At 38.8% G+C, this 18,124-nt stretch overlaps 1 protein-coding gene across 1 annotated transcript in view; it reads right to left on the reverse strand.

Annotated features, from left to right (window-relative positions):
- Positions 1-14,417, reverse strand: part of MEP1A (meprin A subunit alpha) — a 30,358-nt gene extending 15,941 nt beyond the window's left edge. Inside the window, exons 1-7 of the mRNA XM_029243275.1 lie at positions 14,349-14,417; positions 14,239-14,263; positions 14,095-14,145; positions 10,434-10,474; positions 9,852-9,927; positions 4,473-4,590; positions 1,809-1,984 (exon numbers count right to left, since the gene is read on the reverse strand). Coding sequence (XP_029099108.1) covers positions 1,809-1,984; positions 4,473-4,590; positions 9,852-9,927; positions 10,434-10,474; positions 14,095-14,145; positions 14,239-14,263; positions 14,349-14,417 — 556 coding nt within the window. The remainder of the gene's footprint in view (positions 1-1,808; positions 1,985-4,472; positions 4,591-9,851; positions 9,928-10,433; positions 10,475-14,094; positions 14,146-14,238; positions 14,264-14,348) is intronic.
- Between the last annotated feature and the right edge of the window lie 3,707 nt (positions 14,418-18,124).

Consider the following 18,124-nt stretch of genomic DNA (forward strand, 5'->3'; position numbering starts at 1 on the left):
AAAACTATCTTAAAAGCACCGAGCATTGTGTTCTTCAAGACTTAAAAATGCGAATGTTTTCTGCTTCCTCATGTCATTTTCAGCAGAGTTAAGTATATAAGAGAAAGTAAGAAATTCAGGCCTCTAGCAAATTCAGACGAAGTCTAATACTGCCCGGAGCCTCACAAGCAGAGATTCGGTCCTTTGATCTGCAGTCTTCTGGCACATCTACACAGACCCAGATATAAGGCAATTACCCCTGGGAGACAAAATATACTGTTTTTGATCTATTATTTCATACTTGGGTGAATACTGTCTAGAACTTCTCTAGATTGTATCGGGGGACAAAGAAGAATATTACTTGGCCTCTAGCTCAGTGGTTGAATGGTAGGATGGGTGGGAGTATATGTGTGGGTCCAATCCTGGTAACAGATTAGGCTTTTACAAACCACATAGTTTCCCCTCCTCCCACCAGTACTCCACATTCATGAAATATCAGAATAGGAGGTGCCGGGAGGGACACAGATTGAGAAACCCCAGAGGTGATTTTGATAGGATTAGCCATCTGTACCCCTGCCTCCTGTGAGATCCATGGTTACAGCTTACTCCAAAACGAGCTAGTTCTGGCAGAAGTCTTTTGGAGACTGATATTTAATTTTAAAGTATGGCCAGTTCTTCCAAGTCCCTAAAATTATCAGAGATGCACTGCAGTCTGTGATCTCATATGTTAAATTGGGATCTAAATGAAACAGATAATTACAAGGCAATGATTTGCTTCATGAAAACCATGTGTGGTCATAATTAAGGCACTTCCAATACAGTAAAGTTTCATTAAGCTATCACTGCCAAAAATGATGCTTTTCCACTTCCTGAACTAATTCCTAATCAAAAACGAGGTGTTGGTACTTCCCTGGTGGTCCTGTGGTGGTTAAGATTTCACCTTCCAATGCAGGGGGTGCAGGTTTGATCCCTGGTCAGGGAGCTAAGATCCCACATGCCTCATGGCCAAAACAAAACAAAACATAAAACAGAAGTAACAAATTCATTAAAGACTTTAAAATCAAAAGAATCTTTTTTAAAAAACTAGATGTTTTCAGAAACACAGCATGGAATGTCCATTGGTAAACTGAGTTATAACATTTTCATCAGAATTTTTAGAGTAACTGCATAATAATATGTGAAATAAAACTGTGTTATCGTTTACGGTGTTATCCTTTATGGGTTGGGGGCAGAAGGAAAGAGGTGCTTAGAAAGGAGAAAGAAAAGACTTGTGCATTTTGATTAATCAGAAAAACTATTAGCTAGAATTAACACAATTGGGAGTGCAAATTCAGATAAAAGGTGGTTTTGTTTTGTTTTTTGCTGTAGCTGTTTTGTTTTTAAACACCTATTGTTGATTTGGTAAAGCACCAAAAAAAATTCTGGAGTATGTCTTAGGATTATCATACAGTCAACTAAACCTCATGTAGTTTTCTACACAAGATTTCACATGCAGAAAAAGGACCCTGACATCCTCAGGGACCTAATTCATTTTACTCACTAAGACAGGAGAATAGAATTTTAGATAGATTTTCAACAAAAACACTGAAACAAAGCAAGAGCTTTTGATTATCAGTTAACCCTACATTTAGTTAACCACCATTCGCCTTTCCCTGAGACACTTATATGGGATCAGTTGTGATCAGATGAGCACAGCCTACAGGACAGGTCATATTTTGTGTTCCTCCTGGAGAAATTGAAGCTCCCATTCATACATAGGTTTGGCCTGGTCATCCCAGGGTTGGGCTGAGCAAGTGATAATGATAATAGCACCTTGGGTTCATACACACCTGGAAGAATTTCATCCCACCAGATGTTCACATAATCATCCCGGTCCGTCCTTGACTGCTCATGGTAGAACCCCAGAGCATGCAGGATCTCATGTTCAATGATGGCCTTATAGTCGCATCCCTGGCCAATGGAAAGGTTCTGTCCTACGTGTTGGTCGCCAACCTCAGACCAGCACCTTTAAAGAGAAGAAAGAAATTTTCTTCTAGAGAATTCTTAAGCAGCTGTAATTCATAGGATTCCAAAACACAAATTAGGTTAGGTTTGAAGAAATTTAGGTTTGATTTCAAAAAGAAACTATTAATAGCATTCTCATCAACATAGGGCACTGGTGAAAAAAGCAACATTCCCTGGAGAGACTATTATGCAGGCTTTAAAAGTGATAGGCCATTATAAAAGTATGCCTACATACTCAAAGGCAAATCAATCCTAATAATGCATCAGGTAAAAAGAAGTAAAAATAGGCATTTTTCTTCACCTTCACAAACCCATGGGGCATTCCAAAGAACAACACTATTGCTTTTATACCACAAAGCTGTCTCTGAGCAGTGGCTGTGGTTGATTTACGTCTTCTCCTTTACATTTTCATGACTTTTCAAATTTCCTATAATGAGCAGGCATCTATTTTATGATCATAAAAAAGAACCTCATTAAAAATGCAAGTTAATCAAGTTCATTTCTTGGGGTATTACCCAATCTGCAGCATTATGACAGCACACAGCAGGTGGCCTAACTTATGTCTGAAGGGCTCCAGGCAAGGACCCATAAATTCCCTCAGAAAATAGTGGACTCAGGAACTGCTAGCAGATACTCTAAATTCCTCACGTTCAGCCTCTTCCCCTCTTTTTCCCAATTATTTTTGTCTTTTCTCGTACATCTGATTTTCCACCTCAACAAGGATCTATACCTTAACCAACGCTCAACAGAATAAGAGATCTGACGATAGTTTAAATGCTACCAGTGAATTGTGAGTTCCTTGGTGACAATCACATTAAATTACCTGCCACTGTTTTCCCAAGATTGCTAACATCATATAAGTTCAAATGCTAATAGGCTTGATTTCTACTCAAAGATAGACCTTAGTTATTTTCTAACAACTTTATTAAGGTATAATTTACATACCATAAAATTCACCAATCTTAAGTGTACAATTCAATGATCTTTAGTTAATGTACTGAGTTGTGCAAACATCACCATTATCACCTTGCCTGACGGTAGCATTTTATTACCAATTCAGAGTTTACTCTGCAAAATATCCACAATCCAGAGGAAGCATTTATTATTTATCTTTTTTTAAACATCCCTCCCCAAAGGAAAGGTGTAAGTTGCAAAATACCGTAACTCCACCACTCTGTAAATCTTTGACCTTGTCCTTCTGAAAGAGCCCAGTTAACCTCCAGCTTCAGAGGACCAGGATCCTGAAGGGTTTGGGGCACTTTGGGCCAGCCCCTTTCCTGGACCCTCTTCCTCCCTTTTCCTCTCCCCTAACTTAAGTGTAATAGAGACATCTCCCGACCACAGGCAATAAGAGTCCCCCAAATTCGGGTTTTCCCTCTATTTCCACCTCCTATTTGTCCTTCCCTTTCCTCTACCTCTCCATCCTTCTCCTTTCTTCATCTCTCTGCCACTCAGCTTGGCTCTGCCTGAATCTTCACTTCACACTATGTCCTGCTTCTGTGGTCACCATAGCATACTAGAACTATTCACTTGTTATTACTCCACCACCCCTACTTGCCAAGCCTACACCTTTTGAGGTCTAAGACTCTTCTTGAGAAGCTAAAGCATGTGCTAACTTCCTTCTTTACGTCTGTTACCCATCCATGATTAACAAAATCCCCACCTTCAGAACTAGACAACGAAATCCAGGCAACACCTAGAGGCCATGTTGGGAACTGCAGTGTGAAGAGATACCTCCAGCTGGGTCTTGAAGACACAGACCTACAGAGTCACGGCAGATGGTGGCTTTGCTTCCCAACTTCATCTAGCTCAGACTGGTTCATATACACTCCGCTGAAGAAAAAGGTCTTCTTTCTTGATATACCATTTATTTCTTCTTAGAAATAAGTAACTCTGAAAAGCAAATCTACATCTAGAACTTTTCAAAGAGGTCCAGCCTTCAGAGTACTATAATTTAAAACAGAGCCATGAAAAGGATGCATTTTATACTTTAATAAACCTGACCAAAAAAAAAGGGGGGGACTCCCTGGTGGCGCAGTGGTTGGGAGTCCGCCTGCCGATGCAGGGGACGCGGGTTCGTGCCCCGGTCCGGGAAGATCCCACATGCCACAGAGCGGCTGGGCCCGTGAGCCATGGCCGCTGAGCCTGCGCGTCCGGAGCCTGTGCTCCGCAACGGGAGAGGCCACAACAGTGAGAGGCCCGAGTACCAGAAAAAAAAAAAAAAAAAAAAAAGGACTGTAATTTAAAGCATAACCTCAACCCAGGAAAAGAACTGAGATGAGTCTCCCTGGTTCCCCGAGGTTTCCAAACAATTCATTCTATACAGAGCTCATTAAAAATGTGATGCCACTTAAAAAAATTCACAGTGAAAGATTTGATTTTTCTTTTAGTTTCTTTCCAATTTCTTCTTTTAGCCTTTGAAAGAGATGTGTCACTTTTTATAATCAAAGGACATGTGATTTTCACACTCTGTAAAATTTCATACTAACCCATCAAACTTCTGAAAGATGATGTATGAGCTCTCTCCTTCATAGGGCTTGAAATCCACACAGGACTTGAGGCGGAACATTTCAAAGGCATAGAGAATAGCTCCTTTGGCATTCAGTGCTGCAGAAATCAATAAAAATATCAATGAGCCTTAGCTAGCTCTTGGATAATATATATATGACCTATAAACATAGAAAATCATACCACGACATGAAATCCACTGGGGTCCATGACAGATTTTTTTTTATAGTAAATAGATCCCTTGAAAACTAAAACTGACAAATTATTTGTGGATATAAACACTAAGTGCATATGTTAAATACATAATGTATATATATCTACAAAATAAGAATACACTTACGTATGTGTGGCTGAACAAAATCATAACTTCCCCACTTTCTCCCTTTCATTATCCCCCATTTAAGCAGGAGTTCTGAGTACCTTCCCTCAGGAGACCCGCATGGCAGAGCACAAGACAGAAGTGATTCAAGCCACTTCTGTCTTCTGGATAAAGTACTTTGGAGAGCATTGGGAAAGGGATTCCTTCCCCCAATCTAAAAAGTCACCCCCTCTTGCTAGAGGAAGAGAGCAGAGCTTACAGAGGTTTATGGCTTCTGAAAGCATAAGAAGTATGTATAATATTTATGCTGCTTCCCTGTAGGACCCCCAATAGATGGCAAGCCTAGATAGGCAGCTCTGCAGGCAGCCTTAGAAAAGATTTCTGTAACCCAAGTTTGGAACCAAAGCAGCAGAAGCCTTATGGATCTATAGATGCCTATTAGTAACCTTTGTGGATCAATGACCAGAGATCAAATATCATTCCTTTTGCCTAATCTGCACGTGTACAGGCCTTGGTATTGCATAAGACAAGGATGGGTGGGGGAGAAAGATACTCCAAAGGAAAGGAGATTGTTTCTTACCATGTGTGTGTGTGTGTGTGTGTGTGTGTGTGTGTGTGTGTGTGGTTTTTAATCCCCTCAACTTGTTGGAGGTAGGTCTCTAAGTTACAACTTAAGCTAAGTTCTATAAAATTAAATTATATTCTTGCACATTTGATTTTCAGCATTCTCTCAAAGAGTTTCTAATTCTTGGCAGTTTACCACATACTTATCTCATATTTTTCTGGCCCTTATTTAATAAACTACTGAGTTGGAGACTCCACCACTCAGATGTCATAAAATCATATTAAGGTCACTAAAGAAAGTCATTGGAATAATTAGTAAATTAGTTGTGGAAACAGCACACACAACAACAGCAAGAGCATGCATTAAAACTATTGGACAATGTTCACGGACTTTTACCTATTCTTACTGAGACACATCTATAATTTGAAGATATGTACCTAAGACAGCTTGGTTGTTACAAAAGTATAAGGAAAAAAGTTTGATTATAATGAAAGTCACACTTTCTATAATATTGTGTTGCTTTTGTTATCTTCAAGCCAAATAGTGGAAACACTGAGAGTGTTTGATTTAAAAATCACATCTCTTCTGCCTTCCCTACATCTGAGTAGGTTGTGAAAGGGGAATTAAGCAACTCTGTAATAATTTTGTAAAAACTGTCCTGACATCATTCAAAAGAAGAAAATGGAAATAAAGCCCACTTGAAGTCTCCTTCTTCACCATAAAGCCAACCCTGAGTGCACATCCTCTGAAAACCACACTTGATGTTTTGTGTGTTGTCTTTACATAGGTGGTTTCCTCTACTTAGGACACTGTTAACTCCTTGAGAGAAAGGACCTTATCTTTTGCCTCATTGTTTCCTAGTTCCCAGTTCTTTACTCTGCCCTGACATGGTAGGTTTTACATGGATCTGTCTTGAACAATCATGTTAGTTTTGAAAACCACTAGTCCTTTTTACCCCTGGATCAAATAATATGAGAAGAGTTCATTTCAGATACCAATGACTACATATTGGAGGATTAGCATAGGAAAGCTAACTATATTTGGTTTAAGAATCCTTTGAGAGGGGAAAAGTGGGGGGAAGGAATAAATTCAGAATTTGGGAGTAACATATACACACTACTATAAATAAAAATAGATAAACAACAAGGACCTACTGTATAGCACAGGGAACTATACTCAATATTTTGTAATAACCTATATGGGAAAAGAATCTGAAAAAGATGCTTTTTACATATATATATAAAATGAAATCGCTTCTCTGTACAACTGAAACTAACACAACATTGTAAATCAACTATACTTCAATAAAAATAAATAAATTTTTTTAAAAAAGAATCCTTTGAGAGAGTTTTTCATTCTGATAATAGGAGAGGAATTTGAATCTGACTAACCCTCCCACAGGTAACAATTATTAAATTTAGGAAAAATTAAGAAAGGAAACTCTCTGAAAGGAAACTCTTTAGGCACTGGAAAATGCCTAAAATGGGCAGAAACTGAAGGAGGGTTTATCTTGAAAGAAGGAAATTTCATTGGTTAAGATTCCCATTGATACAACTTTGTACATGAGAGCACAGCTCTCATAAATATTTATAAATATACACATATAAATATTTGAACAACACCAACAATCACCTTGACCTATTTGACACTGATAGGCTAATATGACCTAAAACTGTAGAATACAGGTTCTTTTCAAGTGCACATGGAATATCACCAAGCTAGATCATAAAGTAGATCACAAAACATATCTCAGTAAATTTCAAAAGACTGAAATCTTAGGGAACTGGTTCTCTGACCTCAAAAAAATAAACTTGAAATCAATAATAGAATATCTAGAAAAATTACAAATATTTGGAAAATTTTAAGCACACTTTTAATTGACCCCTGGTTTTAAAAAATCACAACTGAAATTAGAAAATATCTAAACTAAATTTGAATAAAGATACAACATATCAAAATATGAGGAAAGTAGTAAAAACAGTGCTTCAAATAAAATTTATAGCTTTAGATGTCATATTATATAGCATTGTATTTTATTAGGAAAACGAAGACTTAAAAATATGATACAAATTTCCACCTTAAATGTAAAAAAGAAAGGGCAAATTAAACCTGAAAAAAGTAGAAGAAAGGAAATCATAAAGACACGAGCAGAAAGCAAGAAAATAAAGAGTAGAGAAGCAAAAGAAAATTAACAAGTCAAAAGTTGGTTCTTTGAAAGGATTAAGAAAATCAATACACTGCTTTTAAAAAAGAAGGCAAGTCACAGACTGGGAGAAAATATTCATCATATATACCTGACATAATTTATCTATAATATATAAAGTTCTACAAATAATGAAAAGACCAACAATATAATTTTTAAAATCATGAAAGAGTTGGACAGACATTCATAAAAGAAGATACATAAATAGTCAATAGCGCATGAAAATGTGCTAAATATTATTAGTCATTAGGGAAACTCAACTTAAAATCACTGTGAGATACCATTTCACAACCACTAGAACGGCAACAATTAAAAAGATTAACTCCACCTATGTTAGTGATAAGGTGGACCAAATGGGACACAGACATTGCTGGTGAGAATGAAAAATGTCACAGCCAATTTGAAAGATTGTTTGCCATTATCCTATAAAGTTAAACATATATTTACCATAGGATCAAGCAATGCTATTCCTAGACATTTACCCAAGATAAATAAAAAACACATATCCCCGCAGACTTGTACAAGAATGATCACAGCAGCTTTCTTCACAATAGACTCCAAACTTGAAACAGCCCCACATCTATCAACAGAAAAATGGATAAACAGTTGCAATATATTCAGACAAAGGAATACTAATGAGTAATGAAAAAGAATTAACTACTGGCCCAACACAATACAGAAACATTTAAACATGGTAAGCAAAATAAGCCAGATACAAAAGAGGACATACTATGAGATTCCAGTTATCTGCAAATCAGTTGTAAATCAGGTAAAACTAATCTACAGGGGAAAAAATTAGAATGGTGTTGTCTCTTGGGGAGTGGAGGTGGGATTGGCTGGAAAAGAGCACAGGGGAACTTTCTAGAGTATTGGAAGTGTGGGTTGCATAAGTCTATGCATTTCTCAAAAGCCTGGTTTGTGTATTTCACGCTACGTAAATTTAACTTTAATAAAGGAATTTATACAAACGTCAAACTCTAATTAGAATGTTTTGCTTTTCGCAATGGTATGAGCCCAGGCACCTGAACTCCTTTTTTAACTTGAAGGTGATTCTCATGGGATGCTACTTGAGAGCCACCACTCTATCCTCACAGCTGCTACCTTATTTCAGGCTACCTGTCTTCAGTTTTGCTGTCTATTCATCTGTCGCCTACCTTGCAGTTAAGGAGACCTTGCTACTCAAGGTGTGACCGGGGACACACCTTGAGTATCTGAATCTGGCACGTAAGAGATTCAGTAAGTATGTCTATGCCTTAATGGGAAGGTGGTGGCAAAGGTGAGACAAAGAGGAAGAAAAATCGTCATGGGGAAGAAAATCCATTTTAAAATTAATGTTTCTTAAATCATGTCCCAGTAAATAGGGATGCTCCTTGAATTTCCAAGTGCGCTGGGGAAAAACAACTCAGCTCAATTTTCCATAAAATAACTGAGCAAAACAGCACTTGTTACTATGTAGCTTTTCTCCAGAAAAGGCATGGGAGGCAGCACTGATAAAGAGTGATGGAAAATTCTTGAAACATAATCTATGTCTCCTGAGAAGGGGAGCAGCACAGCAGCTCATTAAGACTGAGCAACATTGTCCTAGCTTCCCCTCTCCTGTTGAATCTTCCCCCTCCACAGAGGATGGGCCTCCCAGACAGGCACTGCATCATGGTGGCTGCTGAGCTGTCAGTCAGCTGCTTGATGTCGGCCAGTGTCCACGCGTGGCTTCTAATATTTATTTATTTCCACCAATTACTATTTTCAACAATGAACAAAATGCAACTGATTTCAGTCCTTTATATTAAGAGAGAGAAAAGAATAGAAAATTTTAATACAGAAGGACAATGAAATATAGTCTTTTCTATTTCTCAAAAGGGTGACATGTTTGTCTTGCAACAGAAAGGGAAGAAATCAACATGTTGAAACTAGTATCCTGGTACCATATTTAGATTCAACCTAAACAAACTGTTATTACAAGTGCACATTTTTCATTGCTATGACGTCAAATTATATTTCATTTTTGTTCTTTGTGTTGCTCTTGGTCTGATTAACATGTTAGTGTGTTCTGCATTTTAAAAATCATTATTTGATACTCTGTATCTCAGACTGGTTAAGCAGCATAGGTTCAGATGTAATGTCATGCCTCTCATACCATGAGGTAAAGAACTGTCAGAGCTTAGAAACCCTTTTATACGTTGGTAGTTACCCCAAGTCTGAAGCTGATGACCAGGAGGAGAGGTGAGACAGAAGAATTCAACTCAAAACTCCTAATGAAGAACAATTAATATTACCCAGATTGTCGGCCAGGATGTAAGGGATGGGGAACTTCCACCTGGCGTTGGGGTCTCTCAGGCCATTTCTGGAATTCTGCAGAGACAAAGGCAAAGGTGACTGGACAGCTGGTCTCCTTGGCTTCCCCCGTCTCTAAACTCTCACACCACAAACAATCTGTCACACAATTCAAACAGTTTAGTCAATTTATCTTCTGATTATATTGTAAAAACAATAGAAGTTCATTATAGACATTTTAGAAAATTCCAGAGAAATTTTTAAGAACCAAATAAAGGTGACCTACAATTCCTCAAAACTGAAATAGCCACTTTCAATATGGTGGTGGATTTCCTTCTCTCTCATGCTTCACTTATTAGGAAAATTGGATGGACAAGCAATTTAATAATTATAGACTTTTTTGTACTGTTCGCTAATGTTTTTGTCTGTTTTTGTTTACCAGCAACCACAGTGGAAGTCTTTGTGGGTACAGATTATAGATGAGATTCTTTCATCTCAGTGGCTGGACACAGAGCAGAAGCTCACCATCCTATGACACAGCCAGTCCTGGGGGGAATGTTATTGTGTTCCTAGCAGGTACTCACCTGTAGAAAAATGTCCCCCTGAAAGAGGTCCAAGCCTGCAGCTAGACATGGATTTTAAAAAAAGAAACATTTGAATGAGAATTACTAAAAGGGATCTCTCAAAATAAAATGAATCTTTTATATTGTAAGTCTTTAGTTGTTAATCTTTATGTGGTGAAACTCTTTTGAAACAATGCAAAAATTTCTTCTAATTGAACAAACGTAAATAGCCAATAAATATCAGATATTGTCACATTCTCTATTGTCATTTTTGGAACAAGAAACCTAGAGGGCATTATGCTTAGTGAAATAAGTCAGACAGAGAAAGACAAGTACTCTATGCTATCACTTATATGTGGAATCTAAAATATAAAACAAACAAGTGAATATAACAAAACAGAAATAGATATAGAGAACAAAGTAGTGGTTACCAGTGGCAATAGGGAAGGGGGTTGGGAAGGGCAAGATAGGGGTAGAAGATTAAGAGGTACAAACTACTATGTACAAAATAAATAAGCTACTAGGATATATTATACAGCACAGAGAATATAGTCAATATTTTATAATAACTGTAACTGGAGTATATCTTTGAAAATATTGAATCACTCTGTTTTACACCTGAAACTAATATTATGGTGTAAATCAACTATACTTCAATAAAAATAGAAAAGAAATCTTATCCAAGAATCTTAAAAGTAAGAGACAAGTTAGAAGGAATCTTTTTGGTCATTGACTTCATTGACTTCAAAACTCTCACACTTTGGAGGTCGAAATGGGACTTCCTGAGACAGGAAATGAGGTACCAGGTGGTCAGCAGCTGAGTGAGCTATAGAATTTCCCACTTCCCGTCCAGGGTCCTTTCTGCTATTGTACTATCCTTCTTCCCCACCCTAGCTAAATGGGTTGATTTTGCTCTTCCCCATGAAAAAACAATGGGGCCCTCCAAAGCCAAGCTCAGGGTACTGCCCTGATAATAAATAAGACCTGGCAAATATGGGTAGATCCATTCAAAACCATGGCTCCAAACACCTGCTGTCAGGACCTTAGCAGAATATACTTTCTCCCTGATGGCATTGGACTCAGAGTGTTTCTGAAAGTAAGATCCTTAAAAGGGAAGATCCTGGTGGGAAAACTAAGGGCATTTAAAAGAATGTCACTTCTTATTACAGCCCTAAAGTTTGACAAGCATCCTTCCTTGAAAACACAGACTACTTCAGACAGAATCATCAGATCATACTTCATTCTGAGAACAGCCCCTGATTTACAGCTGGAAAATCAAACTAGAGGATAATCACCACAACTTCACATGGAAACAGGGGTCTCATTTGGCAAAGCTTACAGCTCATTCAGGAGCTGGGTTCAGGCTCTGTAATGACACCGTGGAGGTGTTATTATGATGAGGCTTCCTGGTTGTGCTTGTTAATGACTAACTAAGGCTGTCCCTGAATCACTCCCTCCCTCATGCCCATATTTCCTAGATTTACTTAACCTCAGGACCTTAACCTAGTCATATAACAGCACAATTAAACAACAAAACAGCAGTGATGCCACTGCCCCACAGGCAGCAGGACCCAGGTCTTGAATTGCCTTTTCCGTAGGGCTACTATGGGCTGGTCCATCCATACTCTTGCCTAGGCCGGTCCTGGGCAAAATTATGCATTTCTTGACCCCTGGCCTGGATGAGGGAAGGGCTCTTCCAGAGCAATGTGAAGAAGCCTACTGGGACCTTGGGCCCCAGGTCAGCATGGATGGGGTCACAGAGGAGTGAGAGAGTGCAGAAGGAGAATTTCACCAAGAAGTACAGATCCATGAAAGCAAGCCCCAGCCTGTTCACTACCCAGTTTGTTCATGAAGCATATACTTATTAAGTGCTTAATGTGTCCTATGCCTTGTTCTAGATGCTGGGGATATAGTGGAGAACAAAACAAAGCACTCGGGGAGATGACATTCTTGATTGGAGAGGAAGGGGATACAAATAAATAAATAAATGTAAAGTATGGCTGATGGTGAAAAGCATAATTGAAAAAAAAAAACCCATAAAAGAGAGTAAGAAGGAAAAGAGTGCTGAGGTGATGGCGGGTTGATATTCATAAATGGTGGTCAGGGAAGGCCTGCCTGAGGAGGTGGCATTTAAGCAGAAATCTAGTGGAGTGGGGAGTGAAGGAAGGGAATTGAAGGCAGGGGCAACAGCAAATAGAAACATCCTGGGGCAGGAAAGCCTTGATGGTTTAGAGCAGCCTTAATAGGTGGGAAATAAATCTAATCTCATTGGTGTTGAATCCTCTGGGGGATTCTGATGCTAAAGTTTGAGAAGCACTGCTCTAAAACCTCAAGGCTTTCCTGCCTCAGGACCTTTAAGATACAGCAGATCCTCTGAATTACAGACACCTTGACTGACTGACTTTAAAGAGAGATGGCTTGATGCCTGGCTCTGAAGTCTTGAGACCCATTCACCCATTTACTTTCCTAAGTGATTTCTACTTTGCCCCTGCAATCATTCTCAAGGTTTTCCAACTAAATATCACCTAGACTGGCTTCCCTGTAAATGGGACAAAGCCGGAGGAATTTACCCCTAAGGTATGGGATTTTTTAGTTTTACATTCTTCATATAGGACTGAGCTATTAAGCTATGAGTCAAAAGACCTGGAGGTGAGCTCTACCACTGCCATCTGTGGTCTTGGGTGAGTCAACTTGACCCAAAGGAGCCTCCTGTTCCTTCCTGCAAAATGAAAATAGCACTCACCCCATTACAGTTTTGTTTTGTTTTTTTTTTGCGGTACTTGGGCCTCTCACCGTTGTGGCCTCTCCCGTTGCGGAGCACAGGCTCCGGACGCGCAGGCTCAGCGGCCATGGCTCACGGGCTCAGCCGCTCCGCGGCAAGTGGGATCTTCCCGGACCGGGGCACGAACCCGTGTCCCCTGCATCGGCAGGTGTACTCTCAACCACTGCGCCACCAGGGAAGCCCCCCATTACAGAGTTTGACAAATAAATATGCAATTGGATACGAAATCTTTTGTAAACTATAAGGTACTTATGATCATGAATATGGAACCTCTGTTTCCCACCAATTCTAACCAAAGATACCCAGAATGTCGCGGCTTCTCCCCCATTTTAGAGACAGGACGAGAGAGAAAAGAGAGACGATTTCTTGGCATCTCTCTCCTCTCAGTAATGGATGAGACCAATGGATTTCTTCAAGGAATGTTTTTGTGAACAAGATGTCAAAACAGAGACGCTTTACACTCTTCTCCAAGTCCCAAGCAAATAGTTGTTAGTGAATATGATGGGCCAGTAAAGGGACTGGGGTTTTTTCCCCACTAAATATAACCAAAGGCATATTCCTTACATTTTTCTTTAGCAAGCAAAATAATCATCCATTTTCCCTTCTTTTGTCTTTTTTCAAAATGAAAACTGGAAGAGTAAATTTTTTACCAACAAAAATCTTGTTATGTATTTCTAGATCCGCTGAGCACTCACTAGTTCTAGAAAATTTGGTCTAACCATTATTCTCCTTCCACATTTCCATTTTCAGAAACTCTGCAAATTCTAATGAGGCACGAATGAACAGTTCTCTCCTAAAGTTACCCAATACCATACTACGAAGGTTAAGAGATTTTCAGCAATTCTATCACAGGATTTTAAATTATTTAAAGGCATTATTGATGGCAGAAATTACACCTACCTAAATTGATTTCTGAAATATCCTTCTGTTCATCAAACTCTCCATCATGTACTGTTAAAAGTGGGGGAAAATATTGTTACCAGTATTGCTGAACAAAAGAGAGAAAGTTCAGAAAACACTCTATACATTTCAATTAGTTCTTACCATTTCCTTTAGAAAGATGCTTAATCTGAAAAGAAATAAAGATACAGTAAATGGATAACATTTACTACAATGAATATTTCTAAATACCGTGAAGAACAGAACCTACTTACCGATACAGCTGCTATGTGGGCAAAAAACAAGATGAAAGAGAGAATGCAAGCAGATCTCGTCCAAATCATTTTTGCAAGTAACAGATTTTAGCAAAGACACCTTGTGATAAGTACTTGGACCTTGCTCTGGCTGTCATATTAGAAACTTTGACCCTTACATATGTTCTGTAGCATTTTCTGAAGCATTGAAGTCGTCAAAGAAAATGTCTTTGCCCCATTTGAGGACAGATACAAAGTTTAACAGAAAAGCTCAGGTTCCAGAGACCAGGGAAAAGTTTGAAAAAGTTAATATTGAGATAAGCATATAAAAATAAATGACATTCCCGTACACTAGCAATAACTGTTCACACAATATAGTAGGTAAAAGAGCCATTTCACAATAGAAATAAAAATAATCTATACAATGATCATAAATTACGTAAATCTAATAAAAATGAACTAGAGTTATATGTAAATGTTATAAAGCAATCAACAAAAAATAAAAGAGCTATCTATACATACACACATATACATATATATTTATATATATGAGATATTCATTGATGGAAAGACAGTATAATAAAGATATTAGTCTATATATTCAATGTTATTCTAATAAAAATCTTTTTTTAATTTTTAATTGAAGTATAGTTGATTTACAATGTCATGTTAGTTTCAAGTGTACAGCACAGTGATTCAGGTACACATATATATATATTTTTTAGATTCTTTTCCGATATAGGTTATTACAAAATATTGAGTATAGACCCTATGCTATACAGTAGGTCCTTGTTTGTTATCTATTTTATATATAGTAATGTGTATATGTAAATCCCAACCTCCTAACTTTCCCTCCTTCTCCTTTCCCCTTTGGTAACCGTAAGTTTGTTTTCTATGTCTGTGAGTCTCTTTCTGTTTTGTAAATAAGTTCAATGTATCTTTTTTGTTTTAGATTCCACATATAAGCAGTATCATATGATATCTGGCTTATTTCACTTAGTATGATAATCTCTAGGTGCATCCATGTTGCTGCAAATAGCATTATTTCATTCTTTTTTATGGCTGAGTAATATTCCATTACACACACACACACACACACACATACATACCACATCTTCTTTATCCATTCATCTGTCGATGGATATTTAGGTTGCTTCCATCCAGATGAGCTTTTATCTTTCCCTTCCTTCTTAGTCTTATCTGCACAGTATACTCTAATGGTGACTTTGGAATCTGATGGATAAGAAATAGAGTTCCACATCTACCACCAACCAGGTGTGGCATTTTGAGCATCCACTTTCCACGTGTAAAAAAAAAAGAGTGGTACCTACTTCACGGGTCGAATGTAGGGATTCAATGAGACAACAAGTGCAAACCACAGGTACCAGAAACATAGGAAGCACTCCGTAACCTATAGCTCTTTCTATCCACATACACAGCCTCCTGGCAAAAGTCAGGCAGTAAGGACACAGCACAGCACCTGCTTTGTTCAGTGGAGCCTCTGAGTGGGAGCATAGGTCTTCAGCAGATACATTTGTCCCTGGTAAGTTTCTTTTTATGATCTTGATTGGAGGTGTTAATTAGTTACCAGTTACCTGCAACCCCAGACATTTCTTGCCCCAGGGCGTCAAGTGAGCAAGGCTGAAGCCTCAAGCCTGAGGTTTAAAGGGCTTATGGCTTTGCAGTTAAAAAATAGATTAGGCACTCCACCGGGCAAGGTCCACGTTTTATTTTCTGTATCTGCCCTGGTGCCTGGAATATAGTAGACAATTGGTGATCGCATTGGGTGAAATACAGTAAAACAGCACTTTTCAAAGGTATTGGATGTAGTGATGTGTTCTGAGCTCAGTGAGGGCATTTTACAAATTGACCAGTTGGGAAAGCAGAGTGAAGACTGGAAGAAGAAAGCCATCGGCAGGTGGAAAGAGGGAAAACCCTCCCCTAAGCGTTGTCAGACTCACTCCAGTCTCCTGAAGTCCAGGCCAGACTTGCTCGGGACTGAGGTAGGAGGCTGGCAGCGTCCTCTCACCCCAACCCCTTCTCAGGAGTGTCCTCTGCTTCCTCCACTTTCTACCCTCTTTCTAGATGCTGGTTCCTTCCGCTTCACTCACAGAACTCTGCCCTCGGCTGTTAACCTCTAACACAACTGCCTTTGCTCTTCCTCCAGGCAATCAGCCTATTCACCGGGTTTCAAAGAAGAGGAAGTGTTGGTAAGTTTTTTCTGAAAAGGTCAAAGAATAAATATTTTAGGCTTTGCAGGCCAAGTGGTCTCTGTAGTGACTACTGAATTCTGCTGTTGCAGCTGGAAAGCGGCCACAGACATTAACGTAAAGGAATGAGCCTGGCTGCAACCCAATAAAACTTTATTGACAAAAGCAGGTAAAGGGGCATAACTTACTGACCCCTGAGTTTTAGAGAATTGACTGCCCCCCCCAAGATGGTGGAGATGGAGATGGCGATAACACTTATAAAAGCAGCAGCAGTAGCAGCAGCTAACATGCACACAGTTTTTACTGTGGCCTGGGTACCGTTCCAAGGATCTAAAGTGCAATTGCTCACTTAATCTTGACAATAATTCTATGAAGTAGGCAGTATGTATCCCATTCTATAGATTGAGAAACTGTATATATACAATAGAATATTACTCAGCCACAAAAGAATGAAATAATGCCATTTGCAGCAACATGGATGGACCTAGAGATTATCATACTAAGTGAAGTAAGTCAGACAAATATCTAATGATATCACTTATATGTGGAATCTAAGAAAAATAAAGATACAAATGAACTTATTTACAAAACAGAAATAGACCCACAGACATAGAAGATAGACTTATGGTTACCAAAGGGAAAAGGGGTTGGGAGGGATAAATTAGGAGTCTGGGATTAACATATATACACTACTATATATAAAATAAACTACAAGGACCTACTGTATAGCACAGGGAACTATACTCAATATTTTGTAATAATCTATAAGGGAAAAGAATCTGAAAAAGAATATATGTATACGTATAACTGAATCACTGTGCTGTATACCTGAAACTAACATAACATTGTAAATCAACTATATTTCAATGAAAAAAGATGAAGAAATCTGCCCAACATCACACACCTCCTAGAGATGCTCCTGAAATTCCACCTGAATTTTTTAGAAAGCTTTCCCTACCTCAGCCTGGACCCTGGCAGCTCAAGGGTGAGGCCTTCACCATCAAGTTGTAGCAGACTCAGCCCCATATGCCCCAGAGCTCCATCTCCAACAGTTTACTAAGAAGACTTTGCTTTTTAGGGAAGCAGTTCCCAAGCTATAGAGTTTTTCAAAAATCCCCTGTAAAGCTTGTTAAAGTACAGATTCCTGGGCCTGGGATAGGGAAATTCTGATGCAGGTCAGAGGGTGAGAAGCAGGAATCTGCATTGTCAATATGCACCTCCGTGATTCCGATGCAGGTAGTCTGTGGAATACACTTTGATAAATGGGGTCTAGGGAATTTCTGTTAACAGGATGCTTCCACTCAGAGTGTGGTTATTAGGTAGCTTCCCCTGGTTCCCTTTTTATAAGAAAAATCAAAAGATCATAGCAGCCTCCAATTTTCTAGTGGGGACATATCAGATACTAAGATTTAGAGATTTTCAATGCAGAAAGAAATCCACTTCAGGAACAACCTCTCTGGGGTACAGCTCAAGAATCCACGTTTTTAACAAGCATGAAGGTGAACTCTGTGCGGAAAATGTGAGACCCACTGAGCTTTACAGCAGCTCCGTTTGGGGCTGTACGGAGACCAATCCGAGCGGACCTCT

The sequence above is a fragment of the Monodon monoceros genome, unplaced genomic scaffold (assembly GCF_005190385.1).
Source record: "Monodon monoceros isolate NGI ecotype Baffin Bay Population unplaced genomic scaffold, NGI_Narwhal_1 Super_Scaffold_3, whole genome shotgun sequence".
NCBI classification, from domain to species: Eukaryota; Metazoa; Chordata; class Mammalia; order Artiodactyla; family Monodontidae; genus Monodon; species Monodon monoceros.